This window comes from Drosophila suzukii, chromosome 3 (assembly GCF_043229965.1).
Source record: "Drosophila suzukii chromosome 3, CBGP_Dsuzu_IsoJpt1.0, whole genome shotgun sequence".
Classification (NCBI taxonomy): domain Eukaryota; kingdom Metazoa; phylum Arthropoda; class Insecta; order Diptera; family Drosophilidae; genus Drosophila; species Drosophila suzukii.
This window is the reverse complement of record NC_092082.1, coordinates 71,487,839-71,511,672: the sequence shown is the minus strand read 5'-3', so window position 1 is coordinate 71,511,672 and position 23,834 is coordinate 71,487,839. Positions and strand designations below refer to the sequence as shown.

Genomic DNA, 23,834 nt, shown 5'->3' with positions numbered 1-23,834 from the left:
TAAGATAATTTTAATGTTGATCCGACTGTGCGACCATAATAGTCACGATAATACCATGAGGTAGCAACCATAAAAAGTAAGAAAACGTGTGGTGTTCACGTTTCAAAAAGTAAGTTAAAAGTCTTCTTATTATGGAAGAATTACTATTTGTTTTATGAGCGTACAATTAAATATTACTCCGAGCTGACTACGTCATTTCAATGGTGAAATTTGTGGATGCTTAAACGTCTCCCTTTTATCTCGGCCACACGACAGAGGGGTGATCTTATCTGTGTTAAAATTATCTCTAAGATGACTAAACACATTAGAGCCAAGTGAATGAATTACTCATAAGACGTGGAAGGTTCTCATCACACAAATTGGGTTTATTTCCTTACACTAAAAGCAGTTATAAATATGAGGAGCTCTTCTATCCAAAGCCGTTCACAATGATTGACACAAACTCAAGTGTCAATATCCAGTCTATGCCAACTCATTCAATGGCGTCCACCAGCTTGCACAGCATGCGATCGTGCTGGTAGCTGGGATCGTTTTTGGCCGCCGCGTTTGCCTCCTGGGGATCCACCTCCGTCTTAATCTTTGCCCCGCCGCTTTCGTCATCGTCACCCAGAACCGGCAATGCTGAGAAGGCAGTGTTGACAATCTCGCGCACTCGCTCCAAGTGCTTTTGAAAACGTGTGGCGGTCTCCACGCGCTGTCGCTTCTGCATTTCCATCATGACGCGTAAGGTTTCCCTCGCCTGATGGGGCCGGAACTCGTTGAGGAGGTGATGCATATTGACAAACAGCAGACTCAGATCGTCAATCTGAAATAGTAAGAGATTACAGTTAAATTGGAAAAATATCTATAAAGCACATATAATGATTATTCTACATATTATTTTTAAGGTCTTATGCCCTCTTCCTTCTCATGGGCCGAATCCTCACCTTTTCCGTGCGCCGCGGACTGTCGGGATTCAGGATGAGGAAGTCGATGAGGTCCAAGAAGTTAACCAGCAGCGAGTGGTTGAGCTTCTTGAGCTCCTTGCGCCGGTCGAAGTGGATGGGGATCAGTCGCTTGATGTTCTGCGACTCCAGACTCCGGATCATCTCGTCGTTGTTGTACTGGATGCCAAACATGCTGTAGACTTCGTGCTGCGAGGGCGGCGGCGGTGGGCGTGGCGCCCGGTTGCGGCGGATGTTCTCCTCCGTGTAGTTGGCGATGTACCGCTCCGGCGGCATCGGCAGGCTTGAAACCTGGGTCTCCTGATTCGACATTTCCATATAAACAATGCAATGCAGAAATAATTTGTTTTGAAGAAGTGATGACACTTTTAGAGCTGGCCAATCACTCACGATAGTGATGGCCTTATCGACAAAAATGACAAAAATGACCACAACAAAGGTTCGGAACTCCACTAAAATTATTAATATTACAGATCACGGACCCAAAAAACAGTTACTTTTATAAACTTTATTTTGAAATTTGATAGGTATCCAAATAGATAGAAATGCAGGAAAGTTTATAGTGATGCACACTATTGATATCTATTGATAATGTTTTATCATTGGACTTTTATAATTAATGTCAGTATAACAATTACTTCATACTTTTATTTTACTTGTCGAGGAAGGAACATCGACAATAAAAGGCATGGAAGCTTTACTCAGACTTTTATTCTTTAAACATATAAATCAGTCAATGACTTTTATTTTGTAACTTTTTATAGAGAACACCGAAGCACTCAATACTGATATTGAAAATAAAATAAATTAATAATGCACCTTAAACAGCAGTTACTTTTAGTTATTATATATTTAGTATTCACCGCGCTGAAAATACCGAACGATATATATCGAGAAGAACTATCGATAAATTAGGGTGACCACGCCTAGTAGCCAACTTAACAGCATTGCCCTTTACATTTTTCGTGCTCCTCTTCTCTCATTCGCTACTCGCTCGGAGAGCAAAACAAAATAAGAAATACATATATCTTGGGGTGAATAGGAAATTGTTCCTGCACCGATTCGCGCCAATTCCACGCAAGGAAATGAAACCCAAGACGCGGAAATAGGACCAAGTCGGGGACAAACCATATAGTTGGACCATCGACGACACGACGGCGTGTCTCCACTCCACCATTTTGTTTTCCCCCACACCTCGTGTCCACTTTGTTTGTTCGTGTGCGTGTTTGCAGTGTTTGTGCAAATCAAAGTGCTCCCAGAATGCCTGTAAAATGTGCGAAACCCATCTTGAGAAACACTTTTCGTAGTTTCGACCAGTGAACCATGGATCGGCCATCCCCGGAAGAGGCGGGTAAGCACCGGGGGTTAAGTAACGCCATCGCAATCTTCGGAGCCCCAGGCGTCGATCTCCGATCGATTAAGTCAGCGCTATTTCCAGTGTACCTCGTGTGATGGTGCCTCTGTGTGCGTGTGGGCCGAAATAAACAAAAAAGCGAATTAGCGATTGGGTGTGTTGTTATTGTTTAACCAAACTCTGCTTTTTTCCCCTCAATGTGCGAAGCCTCCTTCAGCGAAGCACGGAAACAGATCTTGGAAATCGCCCGGAATCGACCTGGCACCCAGGTGGCCAAGTGTATCCTCACCTACGATGAGCAGCTGGACCTCGGCTCGCTGATCCTCCTGCTCGAGGAACTCTCCAAGAACACCGACTACTCCACAGACCTGCGGATATCACTGGGATATGTGAGTATTATGTTACAGAAAACTGGATAGCTACGCACTTTTCAGGCGGCTCTCAAGTTGGGTTCCCTATTTTGGATCTTGTATAACCGCTTTCTAAGCTTATTCGAAATACAGTGAAACTCGTAATAAGTAATACATTTTATTCACGCACTAAAGATAATATGAACATGAAGAGGCATTGAAGATTGAAGGACTATGAGTTATATATTGAAATAAAATTGATGGTAAAAATTAAAAATTCAACTTGTATATCATTAAGAGTGAATACTAATTAGTTTCAATAAACAACCTATCTAAAAACTTACTTTTTAAAACATTTATATTTATTATCAGCTAATATTAAAACAGAAAGCTACTACTAACGCCTCATAAAAATCTTAAGAAAAGTAGATTATTTATAAAATCACCTGTTTTCATATACCATCTAACTAATCAATTATATTTTACAGTACATTGAGGAGCTACTGCGCCACTGTTTGGGAAGCAACCATGTTTCCCGGCGATCGGCCATCGTGGCCGCGGGAAGTGCCCTCCAATACTGCGGCAAGATCTATGGAGACCGCGTGGAGTACATGTACCAGGTGGTGGAGCACCAGATCGAAGCCCTGCTCACCTCAGAGCCTCAGAAGGAGTCGCCCAGCGGCAGCAGTGGGTAAGTTGGAGTCAGAAGAGGAGAAAAGTAGAAAAGGGAAGATAAGGCCATGTGCTCCGCGATTGACGCCATTATGTCTGTACAGGCGTTGTCTCTTATCACTCCAGAATACCAAATACCGCTTATCGAGCTTTCCGTTCCGCCCCCATCTTTGGCTTTGTTTACGTTAATATCAGTTCAGTGAAGCCGGCTTCGCTTCCCGTTTAATCACATGTTAATGAATGGCAAAACACGTTTTTGGAATCTCTAAAACAAAAAGAGAGTACAGAAATATGTATATGAGTAATGAGCCAGACAAAAAGAGAGGTGAACATGGGCATTATATGATTCATAAAATTAAACATCAGCCACTAACACCATTAAACAATTTTTGATCATACACATTATTATATTAAACTAGACATACATAGTAATCAGCTTTTAAAGACATTTTTTTTAAATTATCAGCACAACCCAAAATATAAAAAGCTCACTTGACCTAAATAATCGAAATCTTATCATTTCTGACTGCTTAAGCAATTCGATTAAGTTGATTAAAATAAAATTTAACAAAGATAATAATAAACATAATTTTAGACAATATTTAGACTGAGGAGGGTCAATTCTTGTTAATCTGACTTTTACAGATATACTAATTTTTATTCTTATTACGTTTACAGACCGGACAACAATGCCCCTAAGCCGGAAGAGCCGCGCAAACGTCGCGCCAAAAAGCTGACCAAGAAGGAAGTAGATCCCTATCTGCTCACCGTGGAACCGCGAAGATTCAAGACGATGTCAGACGAGAAACGATTCAACCAGACGGGCTTTGTGAAGTGCACGAGGAATCGGACGATAGAGTACCTTTATCAGGATCACACGCCGCCCAACCTGTGGAGACACGCTCCCATTGTGGATCCCCACAATCCCTACGACCAGGACGAGAAGAAGCAGTACAAAATGTTTACGTATCATGTGGAGCATCGATATAACACGCTGCTGCCCGACATTCCCTTCGAGCGGTTGAATCTGATCAAGGAATATGTGCATTCGAACCAGGTGAACACTGCGGAGATACTGAACGAACACATGACTACGAAGGATTACCTGGACGAGTACATTGCACTGGAAAATCAAATGCTGGCCGCACGCTATGGAGCCACTGTCAGGACGAGAAGAAGAATGGACGAATCGGGGAAAAGATCACTGGATGGCACAACGGAAACGGAGCTGGCAAAAAAAGTGCGACTGGAGGAGAATCAGCTCATGGATTCGGATAAAACCGCTTTTGCAGAAGCCATGGACGTCGATCAACCGATGACGGGGGAAAACGATCTAACACTGGCCACCGGCGGTGGATTGCAAAATCAGATGTCAGTAGATTTGGGACTGGGAGAATCCATCAACACAAGTCAGGAGGACAGCACGATCAATACCACGATGGACGTCAGCCAGGTGGACTCCGCTCTAAGCGAAAGTCAAGTTGTCTCCGCCTTAAGCGAAAGTCAAGTTGACTCCGCTTTAGGCGAAAGTCAAGTGCAGGACTCGTCCCTTAGCGCCAGCCAGGTTGATAACTCCTTGAGTGTTAGTCAATTGGAAAATCCCCCGCTGAGCAGCACGTTGGCCATCAACGAGTCCAGTGTCTTGGACAGCACGAAACTTGACTTGCCACCCCCTAAAGACGAATCTCTCGAGGAGCTGTTGCAAATCGATTCCGGGATCGGTATGGAAGAGGTTTCCGATTCCTCCCACGTGCATACAGGTAAACCAATGGCAAACCAACGCCTGCCAAGCGTACTAAGGATAAGTGTTTTTTTAATCCTTCCTTTTTTAGTTTTAAAAATACTCACGTTATCGTTTCTCTTTGTTTTTTTATTTTGGCACTTGATCCCGCACTTGCATTCGTTCATTGCATTTGTCACGGCAGGCCAGTCTTTTGACGATGAAGGTGTTGTTCTTTCAGATGTAGAAGATCACCGCCTGCTGACGGACCTAATAATCAGTTCGGAAGACGTGGAAGCGAAGACTGTTCAAATTATTGAGATGAATGACGATGTGGCAGTGAATGTTCCCAGGGAGGTCTGCTACCCCATTCTGCTGAATTTTTTGAGACTTCCACATAAGGGCCTGCGTCGTAAATGTTTCTTTAAACTTCCAACAGCGTTTGACTTGTTCAAGCAAGCGGTGAGTGTCGAATGTCAAATATGTTTTATTTTATATCTGAGCAAACCTAAAAACAACATGAAATATTTTCAGCGTCTTCCTGCCAGGCGAGAAGCACAACCAAAGCCTCCAACCGCGGCCAGAGCTCAGACTTTGCGGACAGATAAAGAAGCGCCCCAAACAACGGAAAGGAGTCCCGATTCTCCCTTAGAGTTTGACGAGGAGTTTAGTAAGTAACTTGCTTTGCAGCACTATTTCACTTTGTCATGCATTTATTTTATAGATTTCCTGGGCTTTCGTCAACGTCGACCTACATTCGACTCCGGTTTTGATATTGAGGACATGCGACTTGGGTCAGGCGCTGTTTCTACCATCGGAGAAGTTAAAGTTGAGGTTGAAGACCCAACTGAAAACCATGCGAGTAAGACAATTAACGAAACTGTTGCCGAAGCCCTAGAAGAGTCTGTAAACAGAGGAATGGAAAGTGGGTTGGGGGAGTCAATAGCGTCTGAGCTAAATGAGACTACTGAACCCAAAACAGTGACCCAGGGTGCGGATGACTCGAAACTTGAAGTGAAGGAAATCTCTGGAACGGAAAGCGGATTGGAGGCTACAGCTAACTCAGGAATGGAGAGCGGATTGGGAGCGAACATAAGTTCTGAATTGGACGACACCGCTAAGCCAAACGCATTGGACAGCGGAATTTTAGATACCACTCAACTTGACAATTCAGCATTGGAGATCTCCACATTGCTAGACGAAGCAACCTTAAATGACAAAGCACCAGCGAAGGATTTGCCTGCTAATACACCAGCTCCAGAGGATAGTATACAGGATGCAGGCGTCGAGGACTGCGGTGATTCAATAAGATCCGAATCGCCGCTGGAAAATGACATCTCCGATATCCCCGATTCCAGCTCTATGGTAAATATGCAGAGTATACAACGATAGAAGAACATGCTAACGCAATCATTGTAGATTCGAGACTGGCATAGAAGACTGGCTCCCGCTCTAGAGGCAGCTCATGAACGCCAGAATTTTAACATCAAGGACCTGGGCACTGAGATCTTGGAGGTTTGCAAGGCGGGCGATGGAACAGCCACGTTAGCTGACGTTATGGTTGACAAAGATCCTAGTATCATGTGTCGCTACATGCTGGCCTCACTAGTACTGGTTAGTAAATGAGTTTTTTTTTTAAACAAACCATCTGCAATAATAATAACACCTATTTTCTAGACGAACCACGGGAACGTGTCCTTGCATTTCGGAAATCGCGATAAAAGTAAGCCCATCGAAATGTCTCAGTTCCATATGAAACTGAAGAGTACGCAGCGAATGGAAATCCATCCCGAGGATGACGTCGGCAACATGAGTGCAGCCAAGAGTAAATCGGCGCAAAAGGCTGCGGATATCAATATGAAGGCCGGGCCGAGCAAACGAAAGTCCACGGACATGGCTTCTCCCGAGGTGTTTGCAAAAACTGTGCGTTTGATTCAGCCCATCCCAAAGATGAGGCCGACTCCCTCCGATGCCGACTCGGGGATATCTTCGATGGGCTCTTCATTGGCATCGGCACCCCGCTTAAATTAGTATTGTGTCCCGTCCTAAATGTGTTGATTAGTTATATTCACGCCCCTGTGTAGATTCGTCGCGTCCAGTTGTAGTATCCAGTTTGTGTGTTCCCCTATTCGAATTATGTATGTAAATCTTTATATTATATTATTTTCAGGCCCAGCGAACAATGCACTTTACGCAGCAGTACAACAAGATCAAGAGGCTGCGCTAAATTAAGATCTTGCCAGATATAGATTTATTATCCATTATGTTCAAATGTAAGTTTAGGCTGCCTCATTTCAACAGGCTTGCAATAGTATCCTTTGATTTAAGATTATGTATGGCGCAATATGTGTTTAGAGTAGGGAATATTTGTACAAATCTTAGTATTAGCTTCCTATACAGACTTGCAATAGAAAGTTTAGTTTGCTTTAAGCTTAACTTGACGCAATATTTTCTTAGAATAGTGAGCCAGTATTATCTAAGCTCGATTTCCTCAAGCATGAATGCCGCTTTTTAGTTTCCATTATTTTACGCTTTATTACTTTTTTCTTTTGAAATTCAAACATTTTTATTCATTTATATTTCTTTTGATCTTTTTTATTTCCTTTTCATCTTTGATTTTTTATTAATAGTTTTATTTCTTTAATGATTTCTTACAAATTTAATTTTCATTCACCTTTTAATTACATTTTGAAAAATGGCCTTTTGATTGACGCAGTAATTGTTTTGGAAATCTTCATGAGCTGATAGTACTACTATCAAGTACCTGATCTCTTACTGTACAAAAGTATATTATTAGTTTCTTCGGACATAAGGATAAAGTTAGATAATAGATGTGCAAGATGTCGCCTAGATTATAGTGTATATATGTATGTATTTACCAGAGGGCAAGCAAATGTATATTTACAAACAGTAAGAAATAATGTTTTTTTCATAGATGTATGAGTAGTTCTTAAGGAATAAAACAAAATCATGCAATCACTTAAATATGTTTTAATGAAAGTAAGTCGAAGAATCTGCTAGTGCTAATGCTATTCCGAATCGCTGCTGCCCGATTTGTGCTCCTCCTCCTTTTTCTCCTCAGTCTTGTAGTGCCGATACTCCTTCTTGAGCTCCCACATGTTCTTGTGCGGATTCTTCATGTTATAATCGCAGACATCCTTGAGAATCTCCTTCAGATAGCTAATGGGCTGGTTGGTGATCTTGACCAGATCTTTGATGTTATAGTACTGATGCTTCTCGAACGCGTGGAAGAGCATGTCCATCACGGCGTTCTTGTCGTCGCGCGCTTTCTTGCCCTCAGCCTTCTTGCGCTCCCGGTATTCGATCTGCAGGGATATAAATGTAAATAAATAGAACCAGCAAAGGATTCATGGTTGGACTCACATTGTGTGCGTGATCCTTGACGGGCTTGAAGTTCTGGACAATCTTGTCGATGGGCTGCACCCGCCGCTGTGGCTCCGATGCCTTCCGGATAGACTCCAGCTTGAGCTTCATGTAGCAAGTGTCGGCGATGGGCCGGCACTCCAGCTTCTGGACAATCCTGCCCTCCATGTACAGCTTTTCGTTGTCTGGCTGCGCCGCCGGAGTCGTCGAGTTCTCCTTGCCATCGGACGGAGCCATGTGCGAGAATACGCCGAGCGTCTGCTTGGTGACCTGTGACACGTCCAGGACGTGCTCAGTGGGTATCTTTTCGTCGGGATCCAGGGCCAGTACCGCGGGTGTGAGGGAAAGCGACACCTGGGCCTTCTGGCCGGGAGTCTTGTTGATCCGCAGCTTGCCAACGTCCATGTTCGTGGGAGCTTTCTCCCACTTCTGGGCAATGTACTTGGGCACCTTCACCAGCCACACGCCACGTCCTGCGTTGGACAGGTCCAGGTCCTTGTCGATGATCTGCGTCTTGTCCTTCTCGTCTTTAGACATTTTGTTTGAATTAAAAGGTGAAATGAAATAAGCCCACTGATCAGCCTCCAAGAAATATACTTTTTAATACCAATTGTATTTATTCAAATATACCAAAATATACTTCAGGCGGACACGCTGGAACAATCGGTTTCAACTATCGATAGTTTCCTTCGGTTACCAATTTCAAAAATGAGTATTTCAGTATATTAATGCCAGTACTCACTATAAAAAGTCTCGGAAAAATAAAGTTTTTTAAATTTTATATTTTTTTTAATGACTCTAAATGTTAAAAAATATAACATAATTTAATTTTGTCTGATTTTCGAAGTCTAACATTTTGTTTTCACCCCACGACCCCTGATTTTAGGTTTTAATATTATTTTATTGTTTCTTTTAAATTAGGTTGACAGCATGATGATTGTGTAGAATCTATTCTTCCTCCTCGTCCTCCTCCTCTTCTTCGTCATCGAGATCTTCTTCGTAGTTGTTGCCACCAGTGGGGGTAACATTGGAGCCTAGCTCGATGACTGGTTCCTGTTCCTCGATGGGCGTGACGGGCTCCTCGACCAGAGGCTCGTTGACCTCGGCCTCGGCTTCGGTGTCGTTCTTCTGGATGGCCTGCAGCTCCTGGGCAGCGATCTCGGATTCCTGGCGGGCGATCTCGGCCAGCTCGGCGGCTTGGCGAGCGAGTTCACCCTCACTCTCCTTCTCGATCTCCGCCAGGCGCTCCAGCTCCTGCTCCCGAAGACGCTGCTCCTCCTCCAGACGAGCTTCTTCGGCGGCACGGGCTTCTTCAGCGGCTTGGGCCTCTTCGGCGGCCTTCTGGGCGGCTTCTTCCTCAGCCTTCAGAGCGGCCTCCTCAGCGGCCTGTTGGGCGGCTTCTTCGGCCAGACGAGCCTCTTCGGCAGCTTGAAGGGCGGCTTCTTCGGCGGCCTTTTGGGCAGCTTCTTCGGCGGCCTTCTGGGCGGCAGCCTCTTCCGCTAGACGAGCTTCTTCGGCGGCTTTCTGGGCAGCCTCTTCGGCAGCCTTGGCGGCAGCTTCTTCGGCTAGGCGAGCTTCTTCGGCGGCTTTCTGGGCAGCTTCTTCGGCAGCCTTCGCGGCAGATTCTTCTGCAGCCTTTTGGGCGGCAGCTTCGGCCAGAAGAGCCTCTTCGGCAGCGATCTTGGCGGCCTCTTCGGCAGCCTTCTTCGCCTTGGCAGCAGCCTGTTTCTCGGCCTCAGCCGACAGGCGTTCCCTCTCCTCCTTCAGGGCCCTTTAAGATTATTTAGTAGTTAGTAAAAATATTAAAATACGATCCAAGACCACCCACTTCTCTTCCCTACGCTTGGCCTCATCGGCTTTCTGGGCTTTCTTCTTCTCCAAATCGATTTCGTCTAGAGCTTCCTCGTTGACCGTTAGCAGGCGCTCCTGGCGAAGACGCTGCTTCTCCTTCGATTCCAGATCGATTTCGTCCTCCAGGGGCCTAGGGGCAGAAAATTTTCTAGATGGACGGTTAGGATCCAACTCGGCATCTGAAATTTAGAGCTTGTCAGAAGAACCCTAGCCACAGTGCGTATGCTTCTCTATTTTATTCTTCATTTCACATAAAATATCCTTTTCTTTGGTTGTTCACTCAGTTATATCATTTACATTATCTTGTACTACTAATACTTACTATGTGGATCGGCGATTGGTGGGTTGCTTATAGACGAGGCAAGGAAAATTGCAGATACAGTAGACGCCAATGGTTTAGAGTATTGTGTGGCATTAATGGGAATTTTAAAAAAGTTCTGGGTGTGAAGAATTAAACCAAAATGTGGTTAATGGGTTAAGCATACATACATATATACATCTCAAAATGCAAAAGAGTACATAAAGTAAGCTGAAGATTCGAATTGTTGGATCGTGTGTATTGTGTCATTCAATTTTAAGTTTATATTTCTGCATCAATCCATAAGTCGTAATTTATATACAAAAATGTTGTCATGTGTTATATTTCTTTAAAAGATTTGTATTATATTGTTAGCAGAGTAAACGCTGCTATACTTTAACTTTTTTAATGGATTTTTTAAAATCACCCACTGGAGGAAGAATACCTTTCTAACCCATAAAGAAAGATTTGTGCTTGGTTCCGTATTTACAAATTAATATATTGATACATATTTGTAAGTAAATATCCCTAAAATGTGATTACATATGCATGAACATAACATTGGTTAACAAAATTCGCGCTGACGTTCATATCTTAAATGCCAAAAACTATGCACATGAAGTATTTATTATTTCGTAGTCAGTGATCATGAGAGTGTATAATTTAATCGTCAGCTTTTTACTTAAGTTACAAACAAATTGAAAGAGAATGAATAAGTATCTACATTTTGGTGAGTCACATGGAAAATGTTAGTATCACAAGTGATGCGCTGAATTTATTTATTTTTCTTTTATTCGATCTTTTAAGCTGTTCTGATCTGACTTGTGTAAGTATTAGTCTGAGTAGTGAAAGCGCCAGAGTGTGTCGATATCAATTGTTCATCTTGTAGATATCGGCTAATTGTCTACCACGCAAAAGAAAGTCTTTTAGATTGGTTTATTTAAGAAAGAGAAGTGTATGTCCATACAAAAATCAGGCATGTTATCATTTAGGCCTCAACTTCAACAGCTTCAACTGGAAAGAATCAATCAATCATAAAACGTATAACGTTAGTGAAATACAATGAACTGAACAATTCAGGATGCAGCAACCAAATATGTAAGTTAGTTACAAATGAATAAACTAATTTAGATTCTATAGCACCGTATTTCAAGCTATCTTAACTTTGTAGAATATAAATATTTAAAGGAAGGAATATTTTGGACAAGTGGAGAACGCAAAAATTGAGAATTGATACAAGCCAATTTAAATAATACGAATAGATATAATACCATTTTTAATCCAAGCCATAGGTGCTTTATATTGTTTTTAAAAAGAAATAATTGTAATTGTCTGGCATGTAATGAAGAATGTAAATTATTCTTTGCTTGATTTTTGATTGTATGAAAAGTGTTTCTTCGAGTTCCATCAACTAGGAATCTATTAAAGTTGTGAATGTCTGTTGGAAATTTCAAAAACAAGTTCTTAAAGAAAAAAACCGAGTACCCTTGTCCTTAAGTATGCAACTTTTAATGAATGGTAATTGTTTGGCGCAACATCAATTACACTTATGCTTGAGTGATATGTACAGGTGTCATCTTCAAGCGTAATGTAACAACATAAACAGTACTTACCTTCCTTTACAGGATCATGGGATTTCTTATCATTCTTCCAAGTCGGGTGTCTAAGGTACCAGGACAAGAGGTTAATATCATTTCGAACTTTGTCCGAATCGTACAATGGACTTCTAACATTATAGGCCTTGTCACCGCAAATCCTTACTGATGCAAGATGACTTTTACCTTTTATTATTTAATTATTTAAAAAATGGAATTTAATAGCCATTTACTATACAATTAAGATATCTAACCACAGTTGTGAACAGTAAACATAGTGCAGTACCTTGGCACCATTGCGAAATGCAACTTACCAACATATTTTACAGCTGGCCTGGGATAGTGCGAAATATTGTGAACCTCCTTGGCAATATGACGCACAGGATTTGTGACACGGGCCACATAAGCGTCTAGGGCCAGTTGAGAAGTCGGCTCATAGGTGTAACTAAAAAACATATTTTTGGAATTTAGTATTCAATATAATGAGAATTTCGAGCAATGGACTTGGGGCAGATTTATATATTTATACAAATTCAAAGGGTTTCATTATTAATTTTGATAAAAAAAGTTTACCAAAAGTATAATTATTTAAATATTAGGTAAAAAGATCATAATCATGTTTAAAAAAACATAAAAAGAGGTACCCATTTGGTATTTTTAGCTAATTAAATTTCATAAATTGTCATTTCTTTGCAACGAATTTTTGCAAACGCACATGTCGTATGCGTGATGTGAACGCAAAAATAACGCATACGACAAGTGGAACGAATGCAATTATCTTCTATGCCAAGGGCTCGTAAAATCTAAAACACTGCACAAAGATGGCCTAATAAATGCACAGAAACATATGTATTTGAATGTATACAAGAGCTTTTTTGAGTTATTTTTGGTTTTCAAAGGGCCATTATTAGGTTTAAGGTCGGTCTAGTGGTTCCATATTTTTCTTATGAGAGAACCCTACTTACCCGGTGACTGGGAAGGGAGTGCAGCTACGTGCACGGCGCACCACGGGAGTATGCAAGTCACGAATCAGAGATTGCGCCCGGTTGCGAATCCGGCTTGTTTCCTCGGAGAAGGTCTGCAATTTGGATGGAATGTTAGAGGCTCGTCCCCAAAAGTATGCAAATCGACGGAAGCTCTACTCCAAGTTTTCTGTGTGGCTAAGTGTGCAAGCTACGTGCTAAGAAACGGTGTACCAACTTACGGTGAAGGGCTCGGTATTGAGGTAATTGGTCAGGGCCCGGGCACCGTATCCAGGAGGCAGCCTCTTCAGGTAGGAGGGCACGGCGCGAACGGGGCTGGTAATGACCCTCACCGGCGAGGAGGTGATCCTCAGCGGCGAAAGCGAGCTACGGGGCGCATACACCCGGGTGATCGTGGTCGGGTTGTAGACGTAGGACGGCGTGTACGTGGTGTACGATGTCGGGATGTAGGACGAAGTGTAGGTCGATGGCAAGTAGGTGGGGCTGTAGTAGGTCGATGGCGTGGAGTAGGAGTAGGTGGTGCGCTCCGGCGATGAAATCACTCGGGTCGTCGTGCGGACAACGCGAACAGGCGATGGGGAGTGTATGACGCGGGACACCACACGGGCGGGGGAGGTCACCACGCGAATGGGCGAGGTCACCACCCGGGTTGAGCCGTAGACACGGCGGGGCACCGAGTAGCTCGAGTAGATGGGGTAACTCGACTTGTACACCTATTTGGCAACGGTTTCAAAATTAACATAACATCGTATGTGCGAGGCTGGGTGATTCTGATTTGATTAGCGGAATGAGAAAGCGGAGAAGTCAGAACATAACTAGAAACAGAAACTGAAAACCATGATCTCTCCAGTCGGAGAGTTTCTTCTGATTTAAGATATAGTTAGTTAGCTCCATGTCGGAAAGAGTTGATCTTAAGCTCCACAGTTTGTTTAAATGGAAAAGTACACTAAATATTCTCTATATTTTAGATCTCCTAAATTTATAATTTCCAAAATCAGTTCATAGCACAAACAAATACGAAAGTAAGAATATAATGAATAATCGACCTTTACAATTTAGGGATCTGCGTTGGTTCTTTAATTTTGTTACGAAAGTTTTATATATATAGGTAGATCTAAATAATTAAGTTTTTATGAAACAAAATTAATAATATACACCTCCACTTAAGATTTCCGGTATTTTTAAAAAGGCAGCACTATAATTTTAATATATTGGGTTCTTCTTTATCTACAAACTAAATAAGAGGGCTTACTACTAACCGAGTCGGCTTTTCCAGTGACGATGATGTGATGGATGTGATTGAACAGTGTGATAATAGTCAATAGAAAAGAATAGTAAAACCATAGAAAGATGGATGACAAGCGATGTAGGCGAGTAGGATGAAAACCAAATACTTACACGAGTTACTCTCTCGACCGAGGGGTACTGAAAGTAATACAAAATACGACATTGGAGGTTTAGGGTCAAAAAATATGGCAATTCGCATACTCCTTGACAAAAACGGTATTTCTTTCGTTTTCCTACTTTGTGTCTCCTGTATGAATATCGTATCGACCTTCTATTCTTATATCTCAAAAAAAATAATGCTTGGTTCATTTGAGATTAGACCGTGTTTATTTTATTGTATCACAAATATGTTTTAACATGACTGCTTGAAGGTTGCAAATACACAGAGAAATTGTTTTTATCTTTTTCAGTTAATCTAGTCTATATGCGAAACTATTTGGTCATTAGTGGGGATTAGTCCAAGTCAAAACAAATACATCATCATCATCGGAAACATCGTATACATATACATGGGCACTCAAGGTTAGCGTGTTAGGTGGATTATTTGAAATATAAATATGTATGTATATTATATATTCAAAACAATGACGTATTAGTGGGCACCATAACATTCAAAGCCGTGGGCAACCGATGCCGCCGCCTCTTCAGATCCGCCGATGCAGTGCATCCAACATCCTACACGTGGTAGGAGAAGTGACGGTACTTGGTGCCGCCGGGCAGGTTGCCGGAGGTGGTCGAGGAATAGCTGTAGCCGCCGGGTCCGGCGCCAGTGGTGCTCGTCCGCTCAGTGCTGTAGTTGTAAGCGCCACCGGGACCGCTGCGCGAGGTCTTCTCCACCGTCGAGGTGTAGGTGGAGCGTTCCGGGCGGTACGAGTGAGGGTTGCTCGAATCGTAGCTGCTCTTCTCCACGGACGACTTCGAGGTGTACGAGTAGTCAGAGGAGGCCCTGCTGCGGTGCGAGCCCGGCCTGTCCGTGCACAGGTCTAAGCGTGGAGTCTATAATTCCGATTTGATAGTGATATATAGATAAGGTTTTGGTTTGGTTTCGGCATTTTGGCAACGTAAGCTTTCATTTAAAGTTAAGGCAAGACTGCTCCACGAACTGCTGTATGCAAATGGCCAAATAACGCAATGCGACTCATTCGGGGGAAATTGAAACATGTTCGAACTGTTTAACTTTAGAGTTTAGAGTTTCGAATTTAATGCAACCATCTATGTAGGCACACAAAATGCTATGATTCTATGGATGAAACGTTAGAAACATGGGTACGCAGAGAAAAGGCCTTTGTTGGTTTAAAATTGGAAGTGAATTACCATAATTTTGGTACTAATCAAAAATTTTCTGCTTATATAATGGAACCCTTTTGAAGGAATCCTTAAAAATGTGTTCTTTGAAATAAGCACAAAATGGTACATTTTTTCAACCATAAACCAATAAGGACTCTTTTTCTCTGTGTAGAGTGAAAACTTGTACAACTGTTTTTAGTGGGTTAACACAGGGTTTAATGGACTATGGCTAGGCCTATCATTAATTTGTATGATTTTTCATTTTTTTTTCGTTTTTAATTATGATATGTGTTCTTAGATAAGACTAAAATCGTTCGACTAGCTTTCGATTGGGTTCGGGTTTTCGATTGGGTGGGTGACTGAGGTCGCTCCCTAGTAGGAGTACTTGGTGACCATCGCGCCCGACCTCTCGTTGCGGTAGGTCTCCCGGCGGACGGGCAGGGATTCGGAGACGGCGCGATGGAGACGCGGAAGCTGGGCGTCCAGACTGTCGCGGAAGGTGCGAGCGGCGGTGTTGCCACCCGCCTCCACGGTGTCGATATGCTGGCGCACCATGCCCAGGATACGCGTCCTGTTCTTATCCCTGGTCGAGACGTACGGCTCGATGGGCTCGTAGGCCAGCTTGTAGTCCGGCTTGATGGCCGCCCGATTGATCGGATCGAGGATCGACCGCTGGCGCCGCTCGAGATCAGGTCGCCGCACTCCGAAGGCGGTCACCGGATCCGAGATGAGCGACGGCCGCGGCACGAACGGAACTTTCTCCCAGTCAATTGGTGTTCTCTTCGTTCTCTGCAAAGCCCAAAAGTCCACAAGTATGTTTTTAATTTCTGGGTCAGCCGGGGATTAAGCTGTGGCGATGGCTCAGTGGTTAGGTGGTGCAGCTGGGAACTGCTGGCGGTGCTGGGGACTCAACTGGGCGGTGGGTCTATCATATATATACACGGTTCTTGGGCGGGGCATTTATATACAGCTTCGTTGGGGCAGTGGTTGGGGTCGAGTCAAGCTATATCCAATATTCGAACATCCTTACATTATGACACAAGCTGCATATCTACTCATGTATCTGAAGACTAGAGTGGACCTCTATCGTTGGTTTATATAGAGGTGTACTTGATATTTAACAACTAAGCCCACTTTATGGGTTTTCTCTTAACTTAAGGCAGTTGCAGTACTTCAATTTCAAAATGTAATTCTCCAAAAGGTCCACCCTAGTCTAAATACACATAGGTATATATGCATATTGATACGACGTAGTGTGGTTGTAAGTAATGTGCAATGGGAGCATTATGGTATCACTCGCAGCATTAAGATGGAACGCAATCAGCAAACATTTATTTATGTACAGCAATAAAGTCAAGTTAATATTCAATCAAGCCATTTTTTCTGCACCCTATCCCTAAATACCAAGCATCACATCTGCATAATATAGGTAGGCATATTTAAAAGATACACATCAATGACATCAGACATGGTATCTCTTTTTCATTCATCAAATCATTAATATTATACGATATTAAGTGAAAGTTCTGATAGTTGTCAACATGTATATACAAGTAAAACAGAAAGTGTCCAGACAAGATGGATCTCTGGGGGTTATGATTTACATATATGTCCTTGCTTGGATTATCATCACATTAAACTGTCTGAAAAATGGGTCTTTAGTGATTTTTTCAGCATTTTTCTTCTAATTTTCGAAAATTTTGCCGTTATTTTATTGTTGGTTCTTCCCATGGCTTTGGTTTATTTGAATATATTATGGAAATCGGAAAGATATTTTTAGGACTAGCGAAGAGCGAAATGCGCGCGCATATAGTATTACACATACAAAAAGCAAAACCACGGCCCGTACAAAAACAAATTATCGAGAGAGTTGCCTCCGTGTGAGTTTCATCGAGAATTCGCATGTGTTTGGAATTCCACTCGCCTATATGCTAAACATTTTTGGGCACCAGACGGACCCGGACCTCAGCTTTTGTAAATAATAATAAAATAGATAGAGAAGAAAATGTTCGGCCTCCGCCGAATTCTTAAAATGTATTCGCGTGTTATATTTGGGAGATGAGTAAACACGTATATCCGAAAGAGATATGAAGATCATAGCGCAGCAATAAATTTAGGAAAAATTCAATTCCCACGATCTCACGAAAAATTGCAATGTTTTCACACTCGCATAATTTTGTCAAAATAATTTTGTCACATTTTTATGATTTTCGGTCTGGTTTTATATTTGTTAGACGGGGAACGCACATAAATCACATATAGTATAGTACAAGTACATACGACCATTATGAAAGTTATTAAATTGTTAGAAATAGGTTTATGTATGAATGCCCACACTGAACCTGAAAATACTGTTTCGCATATATACATTTACAGAACATCCAGGTGATCATAAAATACTCTTGAGCACAAGGACATTTAGTTGTAAAAGACCAGCTAGTTATATACTGTAAGTTCGATACGATATTCATATTTGGTAGACACTTTACATTCAAACGTGTTTCAATTTCTTAAATAATCTGTTCGCTTGTCAAAATGAAACCATTGAGTACAGCAAGTGGGACACAAGCGCCTAAAACTGAAATCTTGTGACTACAGATTCGATTAGCAATTAACTAACTGCTTTCAAATTTGTCAAATTTATCCGCAGCGTTTGCATTCACAGGTTTTCATCTTTTGGAAATTTTGAATTTGGAATTTTGAGTTTGGAAACTGTACGCACAGATATATTTCACAGATTTAAATCAAGGAAAACCACACTACCGTATGTCAAGTAAATAATTTTTATGTCGAAGGGCTTACCGTAACGGCGTAAGAAGTCGTCACCGGCCTCGAGGAGTAGGTTCTGCGAGTCGTAAATCCACTTTCGTAAACCATTTTGCGATTTTTAGATGCAGTTGCTTTTGAGATATTTCAAATTGAATTGTTCGTTGGATTTGGTTCGGATATATCGTCGTTGCGTGTTGTTCACTAGACGCCCGTTCGAGTTGATCTGCCCGAGAATGGCACGGAGCACTTGCTTATAATTTTTTGATTTTCAAAATTTTCACAGCCTTCGATCCCTCGCTCTCTGTCTCTCTCTCTCACGCTCAGTCCATACCTCTTTTTCTATCCATCTCCCAAATAAACTTATTTTTGGAATTAAGAAACATTGACATCTCTCGTCGCAAAAGAGCGAGCGAATTCTGTTTACATAAAGCCAGCACTTTTCATACAGTTGTGTTCGGAAAAGCCTATGTACAAACCAATACCGTCTTGTGCCCACAGGATATAGGAGCCCTTTTCGAAAACAAACGTCACGAATGTTTTCCAGAATCTTGGTAATTTTAGATCGAACACTCATAGAATATTTGTTTTCTTGATGAAGTGTTTTGACATTATGATATGATGTAGTGGCCCTTTTAGCAAAGGTGATAAATGGGTCGATATGTACGCCAATGTGTTGAGAATTATTTATTTTTAAATTCAGTACAAGATTTTCGAATATAATGAGCAATTATTGAAAATCGAAAATATTTGAATTTGAAATTTATTTATAAGCATTGGCAGAATGCAATATTTGTTTAATGTAAACATTAATGGCGGTAAACTATATGTACATCGTAATATCCCAAATGACTTGCAAGGTTTTATGATAGTTTTCGCATCATTCAAAACATCATCGTACTATTCGTCATGTTAAATTCGGTCAAAAGATTGATTGACAAACAAACATAGAACATGCAGCCAAGACGTCCAATTATGAGTGGGTATTTGAAGAATAAATCAAATAAGGCATGAAATTAAAATCCTGAGAGCAATTTATGGTCGGTGGGTATCACCTGTGGACCGGACACAGAGCTTTCCACACATATATCTGGAAATAAATTATTAAAAAACACAAATAAGATAAAAATAAATTTTGTTTTCCAACAATTTGAGGCCAGATTACTCATACATTCTTACAATAGAAGATCGGAAACATGTATTCGTGAACATATAAATAAACTGCACATCATCGTATACCCACATATTAAATCGGCTGTGTAGGTGTCTAGTTGTATATAAACAAAACCATGGCAGAAATTCAAAAAAGCAAATTCTTTATGACATTAACCTTAACGAGAGGCAATGAATGACTCGTAATTTCAAGGCTGCCAAAGTCACACTAATCGGAGAACAAATATGTCATTGAGCGTTGACTTGGTATTTCATATTTTCTTTATAGCAATTAAGTGTAAATGGACATTGACGAGTTAACAGCAAATAAATCTGGATTCGATATAAAACTATTCTTCAATGTGCGTCTCACAAGAACTATCAAAGATTATTTTGTTTGAATAAAATGATAAGATAAGACAATGTCTTTAACATATTTAAAAGATTAATTTGTTTCTGCTCTAGCATTAAAAACTCAAACTAATACCTTTACTTGTAATTAAATTCAAATCCCAAATGATGTAAAAGAATATTAAAAACTTTGATAACACCACAAACAACTTACACATGTTCAACTAGAAAAAGTTTGATGAACTCAAAAATATATAAGATGTATTTATTTATTTTTTTGGAGGTCAGCGATGGTGACCCTGGTCACTAAACTATAGAAATATATAACTTTTCAAAATATATTTATTGCAAGCATAGGGTTTTCAAATGGTTAGGATCATTTATAGTTATTCAGATCCTTCGAACTAGCACATCTTTACAGCAGTAACTTTTCTTCGAGTTGCTTTGAGCCATTTATTAATATCAATGTAAAAGCCCATATATTTTAGGCCTTTTGAATACTTACGAAAAACGAGCGACAAAAAGTCAGTGACTTAATACCAGAAATCTCTTGGTCGGGTGCCCCTCATAATGATGCAAGTCGCGCAGGTGCAAACACTTCCATGTGTCTCCGGTCCCAAGTCGCGATTTTGATCCATGGGAGTACATAGATATACGACTCTTGGTTTCAGATGCATGGCCGCTCAATTTATCCGCCCAGCAAGCGTGGTTGTTTGTTGGCGTCTTCGCCGTTTTCGTGGCTGCGATAATTTTGTTAAATAATTGAGTATGCAATGAAAATTGCGCATTACAGCGACATAAATACAATGGCTGGTCGTCTTTCCCTGCGAGGGTTTACTGTGCGTGTGTGGGGACATGGGCATAAGTGCCTATATGGTTACAAACACCTGTTCATTCGTTTTGCTAGAATGGGTTTCTTTCCTCACTTTTTCCAAAATACTCGCATAAACGGCATTCAAATCCGCACATTGCTTGACATTTTGTAATTTGAACAAATTGCTCGAATTTTTGGCTAGCTCTTATAAATAGTGGAGTTGGTACCACTCGAAATATTAGTTTGGGGCAGAGCGAACGACACGTTGGATCCGCGACATAAACTTCAGAGGACTACTACTATAATATAACACCAAAAAAGGATATATAAAAGCACAATGAACATCAATTACTTTGTCATATTGCAATTTCTGGCAGTTATGGTTTTGCTAACCTATGCAAATGCCATACCAAAATATGAAGAGAGTCATAAGTAAGTGGATTTTGGCTAGCAAAATAAGAACTTATTTTGGTTCTAATCTTTAGGTTCTACGCGGACAAAGCACAACGGGATAGATCGTACTACAACGAAAATAAAACACAGCCCAGTGAACCGCAGGCAGCTTCCACTAAGGATAGGCTGGAACGTCTGGGATATACCACCGGCTATGGATCTCTGAATGTATGTGAACGTGCTTAGAGCCCCCATTTCAAAGGTAAACCATATAAAACTGATATTTCTCTATGCACTATTTAGGGATATCCTGGCGGTACAGGACTTTCTGCCTACAATCCCATAAAACTCGACCTCGGCGGTGTTGTTTTGGGTACTCTCGTGGGCATTGGCGCCATTATACTGATCCCCAAAATTCTATCAGCCTTCCATGGAGGTTACGGGGGATACGGTCGAAGTGAGTACTTAAAAGTAATTTAGTACAATTAATTTAACTTTAACTTTCTTCAAGGTGAGGATAGTGATCTGACACCTCTTAGCAGCATGATCAATAAAATCGACGATGTCCTGGGTCAGAATAATATTGACTCAACGAGTTGTATGCAGCGTGCTGTGTGTGGTTATGTTCGTTCTACAGAGTATAATATGAAGATCGGATCCTCTGACCAGATGGATGAATTCATTCACATGTTGTCGGAGTAAGTTTAAACATTGTACATATATAACATTTATAATTGTATTACCAATATCCTTATTTACTTTCAGAAATGCTCTGGTGGATTACCTGCTAGATGGAACGGCTATAAAAGAGGCGTTGGAGCACGGAAAGCGTTCCAACGATAGGGCGTGTGAAGAGGTGTATTCCAATTGCCCCCTAGATAGTAAATCAGCTACGGATATTCTGATGAAACTTATGCCAAAGAAGAGCTCCCAAGGAAAGGGAAAGTCATCTGGTATTTCTCGAGAAAAGAAGGTTTAATTAATGTTGCTCATTTTAAGATCAATAAGATTGTTTTCCATACACTTACAACCAAATATTTTCTAAACAATTAAATAAACTCCATTGTGTTATCTTTATTTAAATATTTTATTGTGCACTGTTTAACAAGCTTTTCTAAACCAATTTATAAAGCCTAAGGCCATAAAACATATGCATTTTTCTTTAATCCTATCTTCATAAATAATCACCAAATATTTATCTCTAACAATTTTCGTCATATAAAAACTGCTATTCAGAGGATTCTCTTTTAGCCTCGCTGCCGCTCAAAATAATTTGCAACTGCTTCTCCTGCTGTTCAATTAGCGGCAACCAGTGCTCCGAAGGGGCTGAGAAGTTAGTGGGCTCAAACTTGGGTAATTTACCCAGATTTCCCAGGACCGACTTGCGATGAGCACGGCTCTCCAACATAATGTTCTCTAGTTTATCCACCAGATTGTTGGACTCCTTGATCAGGTCATCGATGGACTGCAGAAGGGCGTACCAATCTATTTTTTGGGTGCCAATCAGGGAATTGCCCCTCAATCGGAAGGGAAAGGGCACAAAGCTACGCCAAGGCTTAAAGGACTCTATGGTGTAGGGTATAAAGTGTCGTTCCGATTCCATTTCCACTGCATCGTCGTCGAAATGCCAGGATGCCAAGGTAGGAGCCAAGTTCGTATTATTCCCACTTGGCCTCGGCTGCTGGGATCCATCGAAGTTAAGCCTCCTTATCTTGGCAATCTGATCGCCCAACCTCTTTTCCACATCGGAGATAATGTCACTGCCATCCTCATCGGTTTTGGGGAGATACGAGTTGACCAGATCCTTGTTAAAGGCCTTGGGCAGTAGCGTTTGAGTTTGGCGCGAAACGGTAGGCACACTATCGGTCATTTGGGACATGGAATAGGTGAGCACATCTGCAAATATCTGGTTAATATTTCATAAAAGTAAGTAACGAGTACTAGGCTTACACTTCTCATAGCCATCCTTCTTTTTGGAGTACTGTCCATCGGTAAGAATTCCTATGTCCTTGTACAAAATCAGATCGTTCTGCACACCAAAGCTGGCCTCTTTCATGAGCTTCGTGGGCACAAAGTCCGTTTGCAAGGCCACATTTGCTTTGCCAGCTCTTAGACGTCTATAGGGGAAAATATGTATATCCTATTAAATATAAAAACTCTATTTAATAACCTCGAGGCATCCAGTAACTTGGCCCGCAGCAAAGCGCTTTTGTCTGGCTTGGTGAGCGTGGAAACGCTAACTGCCCGCCAGGGAGGTCGCTTGGCCTCATTTTCCTTTTCCTTCTCCGCCGCCAGCTCTTTCATGCGTCTCCAACTGTTTTTGGCTCTATGAAATAGGATTACAATTGTTTAAAAAATATATAGAAATAATAACAACACTACCCACCTACTCAATGATGCACTACTACCTGCACGAATGTTCGATTGCGGAGCACTTTGCTGGTCATCCACACTTTGCGTCTCGCTGGTTTCCGATGATGTGCCACTGTTGTTGGAGCTGGTACCCTGCTTTGGCCTATTCATGGTAGCGATTTTTTTGCCTTTTTAAACTTTAAACGTGTGTGGGTGGAAAAACTTTGCACAACGTCTCTATTAGCAGTCAATACATCGATGCATAAACAATTTAGTGCATC

General features: G+C 41.5%; 6 protein-coding genes across 17 annotated transcripts; 2 read left to right on the top strand and 4 right to left on the bottom strand.

Moving 5' to 3' along the window:
- Positions 1–344: 344 nt before the first annotated feature.
- MED7 (mediator complex subunit 7) lies at positions 345–1,338 on the bottom strand. The gene is made up of 2 exons (XM_017075922.4): positions 927–1,338; positions 345–805 (listed from the first exon to the last, which is right to left on the bottom strand). Exons 1-2 carry the CDS (start codon positions 1,260–1,262, stop codon positions 473–475), a joined length of 669 nt encoding a protein of 222 aa, XP_016931411.3. The 5' UTR covers positions 1,263–1,338; the 3' UTR covers positions 345–472.
- Positions 1,339–1,915: 577 nt separating this feature from the next.
- Cap-H2 (Chromosome associated protein H2) lies at positions 1,916–8,019 on the top strand. 6 transcript variants are annotated; one of them, XM_036818765.3, is made up of 10 exons: positions 1,916–2,295; positions 2,506–2,687; positions 3,137–3,339; positions 3,999–5,080; positions 5,282–5,502; positions 5,575–5,710; positions 5,765–6,405; positions 6,460–6,654; positions 6,718–6,763; positions 7,211–8,019. In XM_036818765.3, the coding sequence occupies exons 1-10, from the start codon at positions 2,268–2,270 to the stop codon at positions 7,270–7,272; spliced, it is 2,796 nt and encodes a 931-aa protein (XP_036674660.3). In that variant the 5' UTR covers positions 1,916–2,267; the 3' UTR covers positions 7,273–8,019. The 6 variants fall into 6 exon arrangements, with proteins under 6 accessions (XP_036674660.3, XP_036674659.3, XP_036674658.3 ...); XM_036818764.3 differs by having other exon boundaries at positions 5,246–5,502; XM_036818763.3 differs by having other exon boundaries at positions 5,246–5,502; positions 6,718–6,948.
- Positions 8,012–9,018, bottom strand: TfIIFbeta (transcription factor TFIIFbeta). Its single transcript, XM_036818772.3, has 2 exons — positions 8,425–9,018; positions 8,012–8,366 (listed from the first exon to the last, which is right to left on the bottom strand). The coding sequence occupies exons 1-2, from the start codon at positions 8,959–8,961 to the stop codon at positions 8,070–8,072; spliced, it is 834 nt and encodes a 277-aa protein (XP_036674667.3). The 5' UTR covers positions 8,962–9,018; the 3' UTR covers positions 8,012–8,069.
- A 168-nt stretch (positions 9,019–9,186) lies between these two features.
- On the bottom strand, positions 9,187–18,696 carry LOC108006461 (protein anoxia up-regulated). 5 transcript variants are annotated; one of them, XM_036818766.3, is made up of 7 exons: positions 18,528–18,696; positions 14,550–14,576; positions 13,373–13,864; positions 13,134–13,246; positions 12,483–12,613; positions 10,253–10,454; positions 9,187–10,195 (listed from the first exon to the last, which is right to left on the bottom strand). In XM_036818766.3, the coding sequence occupies exons 1-7, from the start codon at positions 18,600–18,602 to the stop codon at positions 9,373–9,375; spliced, it is 1,863 nt and encodes a 620-aa protein (XP_036674661.3). In that variant the 5' UTR covers positions 18,603–18,696; the 3' UTR covers positions 9,187–9,372. The 5 variants fall into 5 exon arrangements, with proteins under 5 accessions (XP_036674661.3, XP_065723263.2, XP_036674662.1 ...); XM_036818767.3 differs by lacking the exons at positions 9,187–10,195; positions 10,253–10,454 and adding exons at positions 11,052–11,587; positions 12,187–12,354 and having other exon boundaries at positions 18,528–18,695; XM_065867191.2 differs by lacking the exon at positions 13,373–13,864 and having other exon boundaries at positions 18,528–18,695.
- A 258-nt stretch (positions 18,697–18,954) lies between these two features.
- Positions 18,955–22,278, top strand: Desi (DM4/DM12 domain-containing protein Desiccate). Of its 2 annotated transcripts, XM_065867193.2 has the most exons (6): positions 18,955–19,045; positions 21,011–21,240; positions 21,294–21,429; positions 21,505–21,658; positions 21,713–21,899; positions 21,967–22,278. In XM_065867193.2, exons 2-6 carry the CDS (start codon positions 21,146–21,148, stop codon positions 22,178–22,180), a joined length of 786 nt encoding a protein of 261 aa, XP_065723265.2. In that variant the 5' UTR covers positions 18,955–19,045; positions 21,011–21,145; the 3' UTR covers positions 22,181–22,278. The 2 variants fall into 2 exon arrangements, with proteins under 2 accessions (XP_065723265.2, XP_036674668.3); XM_036818773.3 differs by lacking the exon at positions 18,955–19,045 and having other exon boundaries at positions 20,888–21,240.
- Positions 22,256–23,822, bottom strand: LOC108010914 (uncharacterized). Of its 2 annotated transcripts, none has more exons than XM_017075914.4 (4): positions 23,588–23,803; positions 23,372–23,527; positions 23,152–23,318; positions 22,256–23,097 (listed from the first exon to the last, which is right to left on the bottom strand). In XM_017075914.4, exons 1-4 carry the CDS (start codon positions 23,722–23,724, stop codon positions 22,430–22,432), a joined length of 1,128 nt encoding a protein of 375 aa, XP_016931403.4. In that variant the 5' UTR covers positions 23,725–23,803; the 3' UTR covers positions 22,256–22,429. The 2 variants fall into 2 exon arrangements, with proteins under 2 accessions (XP_016931403.4, XP_036674666.2); XM_036818771.3 differs by having other exon boundaries at positions 22,650–23,060; positions 23,588–23,822.
- Positions 23,823–23,834: the final 12 nt, after the last annotated feature.

What these genes read in the sequence shown, in the direction of transcription:
- MED7 (XM_017075922.4), bottom strand. Translation starts at nt 1,262, where the DNA reads ATGGAAATGTCGAATCAGGAGACCCAGGTTTCAAGCCTGCCGATGCCG. An exon ending in GTCCGCGGCGCACGGAAAAG is followed by an intron (nt 806 to 926) that starts GTGAGGATTCGG and finishes TTACTATTTCAG; the next exon opens with ATTGACGATCTGAGTCTGCT.
- Cap-H2 (XM_036818760.3), top strand. Translation starts at nt 2,268, where the DNA reads ATGGATCGGCCATCCCCGGAAGAGGCGG. An exon ending in TCGCCCAGCGGCAGCAGTGG is followed by an intron (nt 3,340 to 3,998) that starts GTAAGTTGGAGT and finishes TTACGTTTACAG; the next exon opens with ACCGGACAACAATGCCCCTA. An exon ending in TCCCCGATTCCAGCTCTATG is followed by an intron (nt 6,406 to 6,459) that starts GTAAATATGCAG and finishes CAATCATTGTAG; the next exon opens with ATTCGAGACTGGCATAGAAG.
- LOC108006461 (XM_036818766.3), bottom strand. Translation starts at nt 18,602, where the DNA reads ATGGTTTACGAAAGTGGATTTACGACTCGCAGAACCTACTCCTCGAGG. An exon ending in CGACTTCTTACGCCGTTACG is followed by an intron (nt 14,577 to 18,527) that starts GTAAGCCCTTCG and finishes TATTACTTTCAG; the next exon opens with TACCCCTCGGTCGAGAGAGT. An exon ending in ACTCCCTTCCCAGTCACCGG is followed by an intron (nt 12,614 to 13,133) that starts GTAAGTAGGGTT and finishes TATGTTTTTTAG; the next exon opens with TTACACCTATGAGCCGACTT.
- TfIIFbeta (XM_036818772.3), bottom strand. Translation starts at nt 8,961, where the DNA reads ATGTCTAAAGACGAGAAGGACAAGACGCAGATCATCGACAAGGACCTG. An exon ending in TCAAGGATCACGCACACAAT is followed by an intron (nt 8,367 to 8,424) that starts GTGAGTCCAACC and finishes ATATCCCTGCAG; the next exon opens with ATCGAATACCGGGAGCGCAA.
- LOC108010914 (XM_017075914.4), bottom strand. Translation starts at nt 23,724, where the DNA reads ATGAATAGGCCAAAGCAGGGTACCAGCTCCAACAACAGTGGCACATCA. An exon ending in AGTAGTGCATCATTGAGTAG is followed by an intron (nt 23,528 to 23,587) that starts GTGGGTAGTGTT and finishes CCTATTTCATAG; the next exon opens with AGCCAAAAACAGTTGGAGAC. An exon ending in AAGTTACTGGATGCCTCGAG is followed by an intron (nt 23,319 to 23,371) that starts GTTATTAAATAG and finishes TTTCCCCTATAG; the next exon opens with ACGTCTAAGAGCTGGCAAAG.
- Desi (XM_065867193.2), top strand. Translation starts at nt 21,146, where the DNA reads ATGAACATCAATTACTTTGTCATATTGCAATTTCTGGCAGTTATGGTT. An exon ending in AAATATGAAGAGAGTCATAA is followed by an intron (nt 21,241 to 21,293) that starts GTAAGTGGATTT and finishes TCTAATCTTTAG; the next exon opens with GTTCTACGCGGACAAAGCAC. An exon ending in CCGGCTATGGATCTCTGAAT is followed by an intron (nt 21,430 to 21,504) that starts GTATGTGAACGT and finishes TGCACTATTTAG; the next exon opens with GGATATCCTGGCGGTACAGG.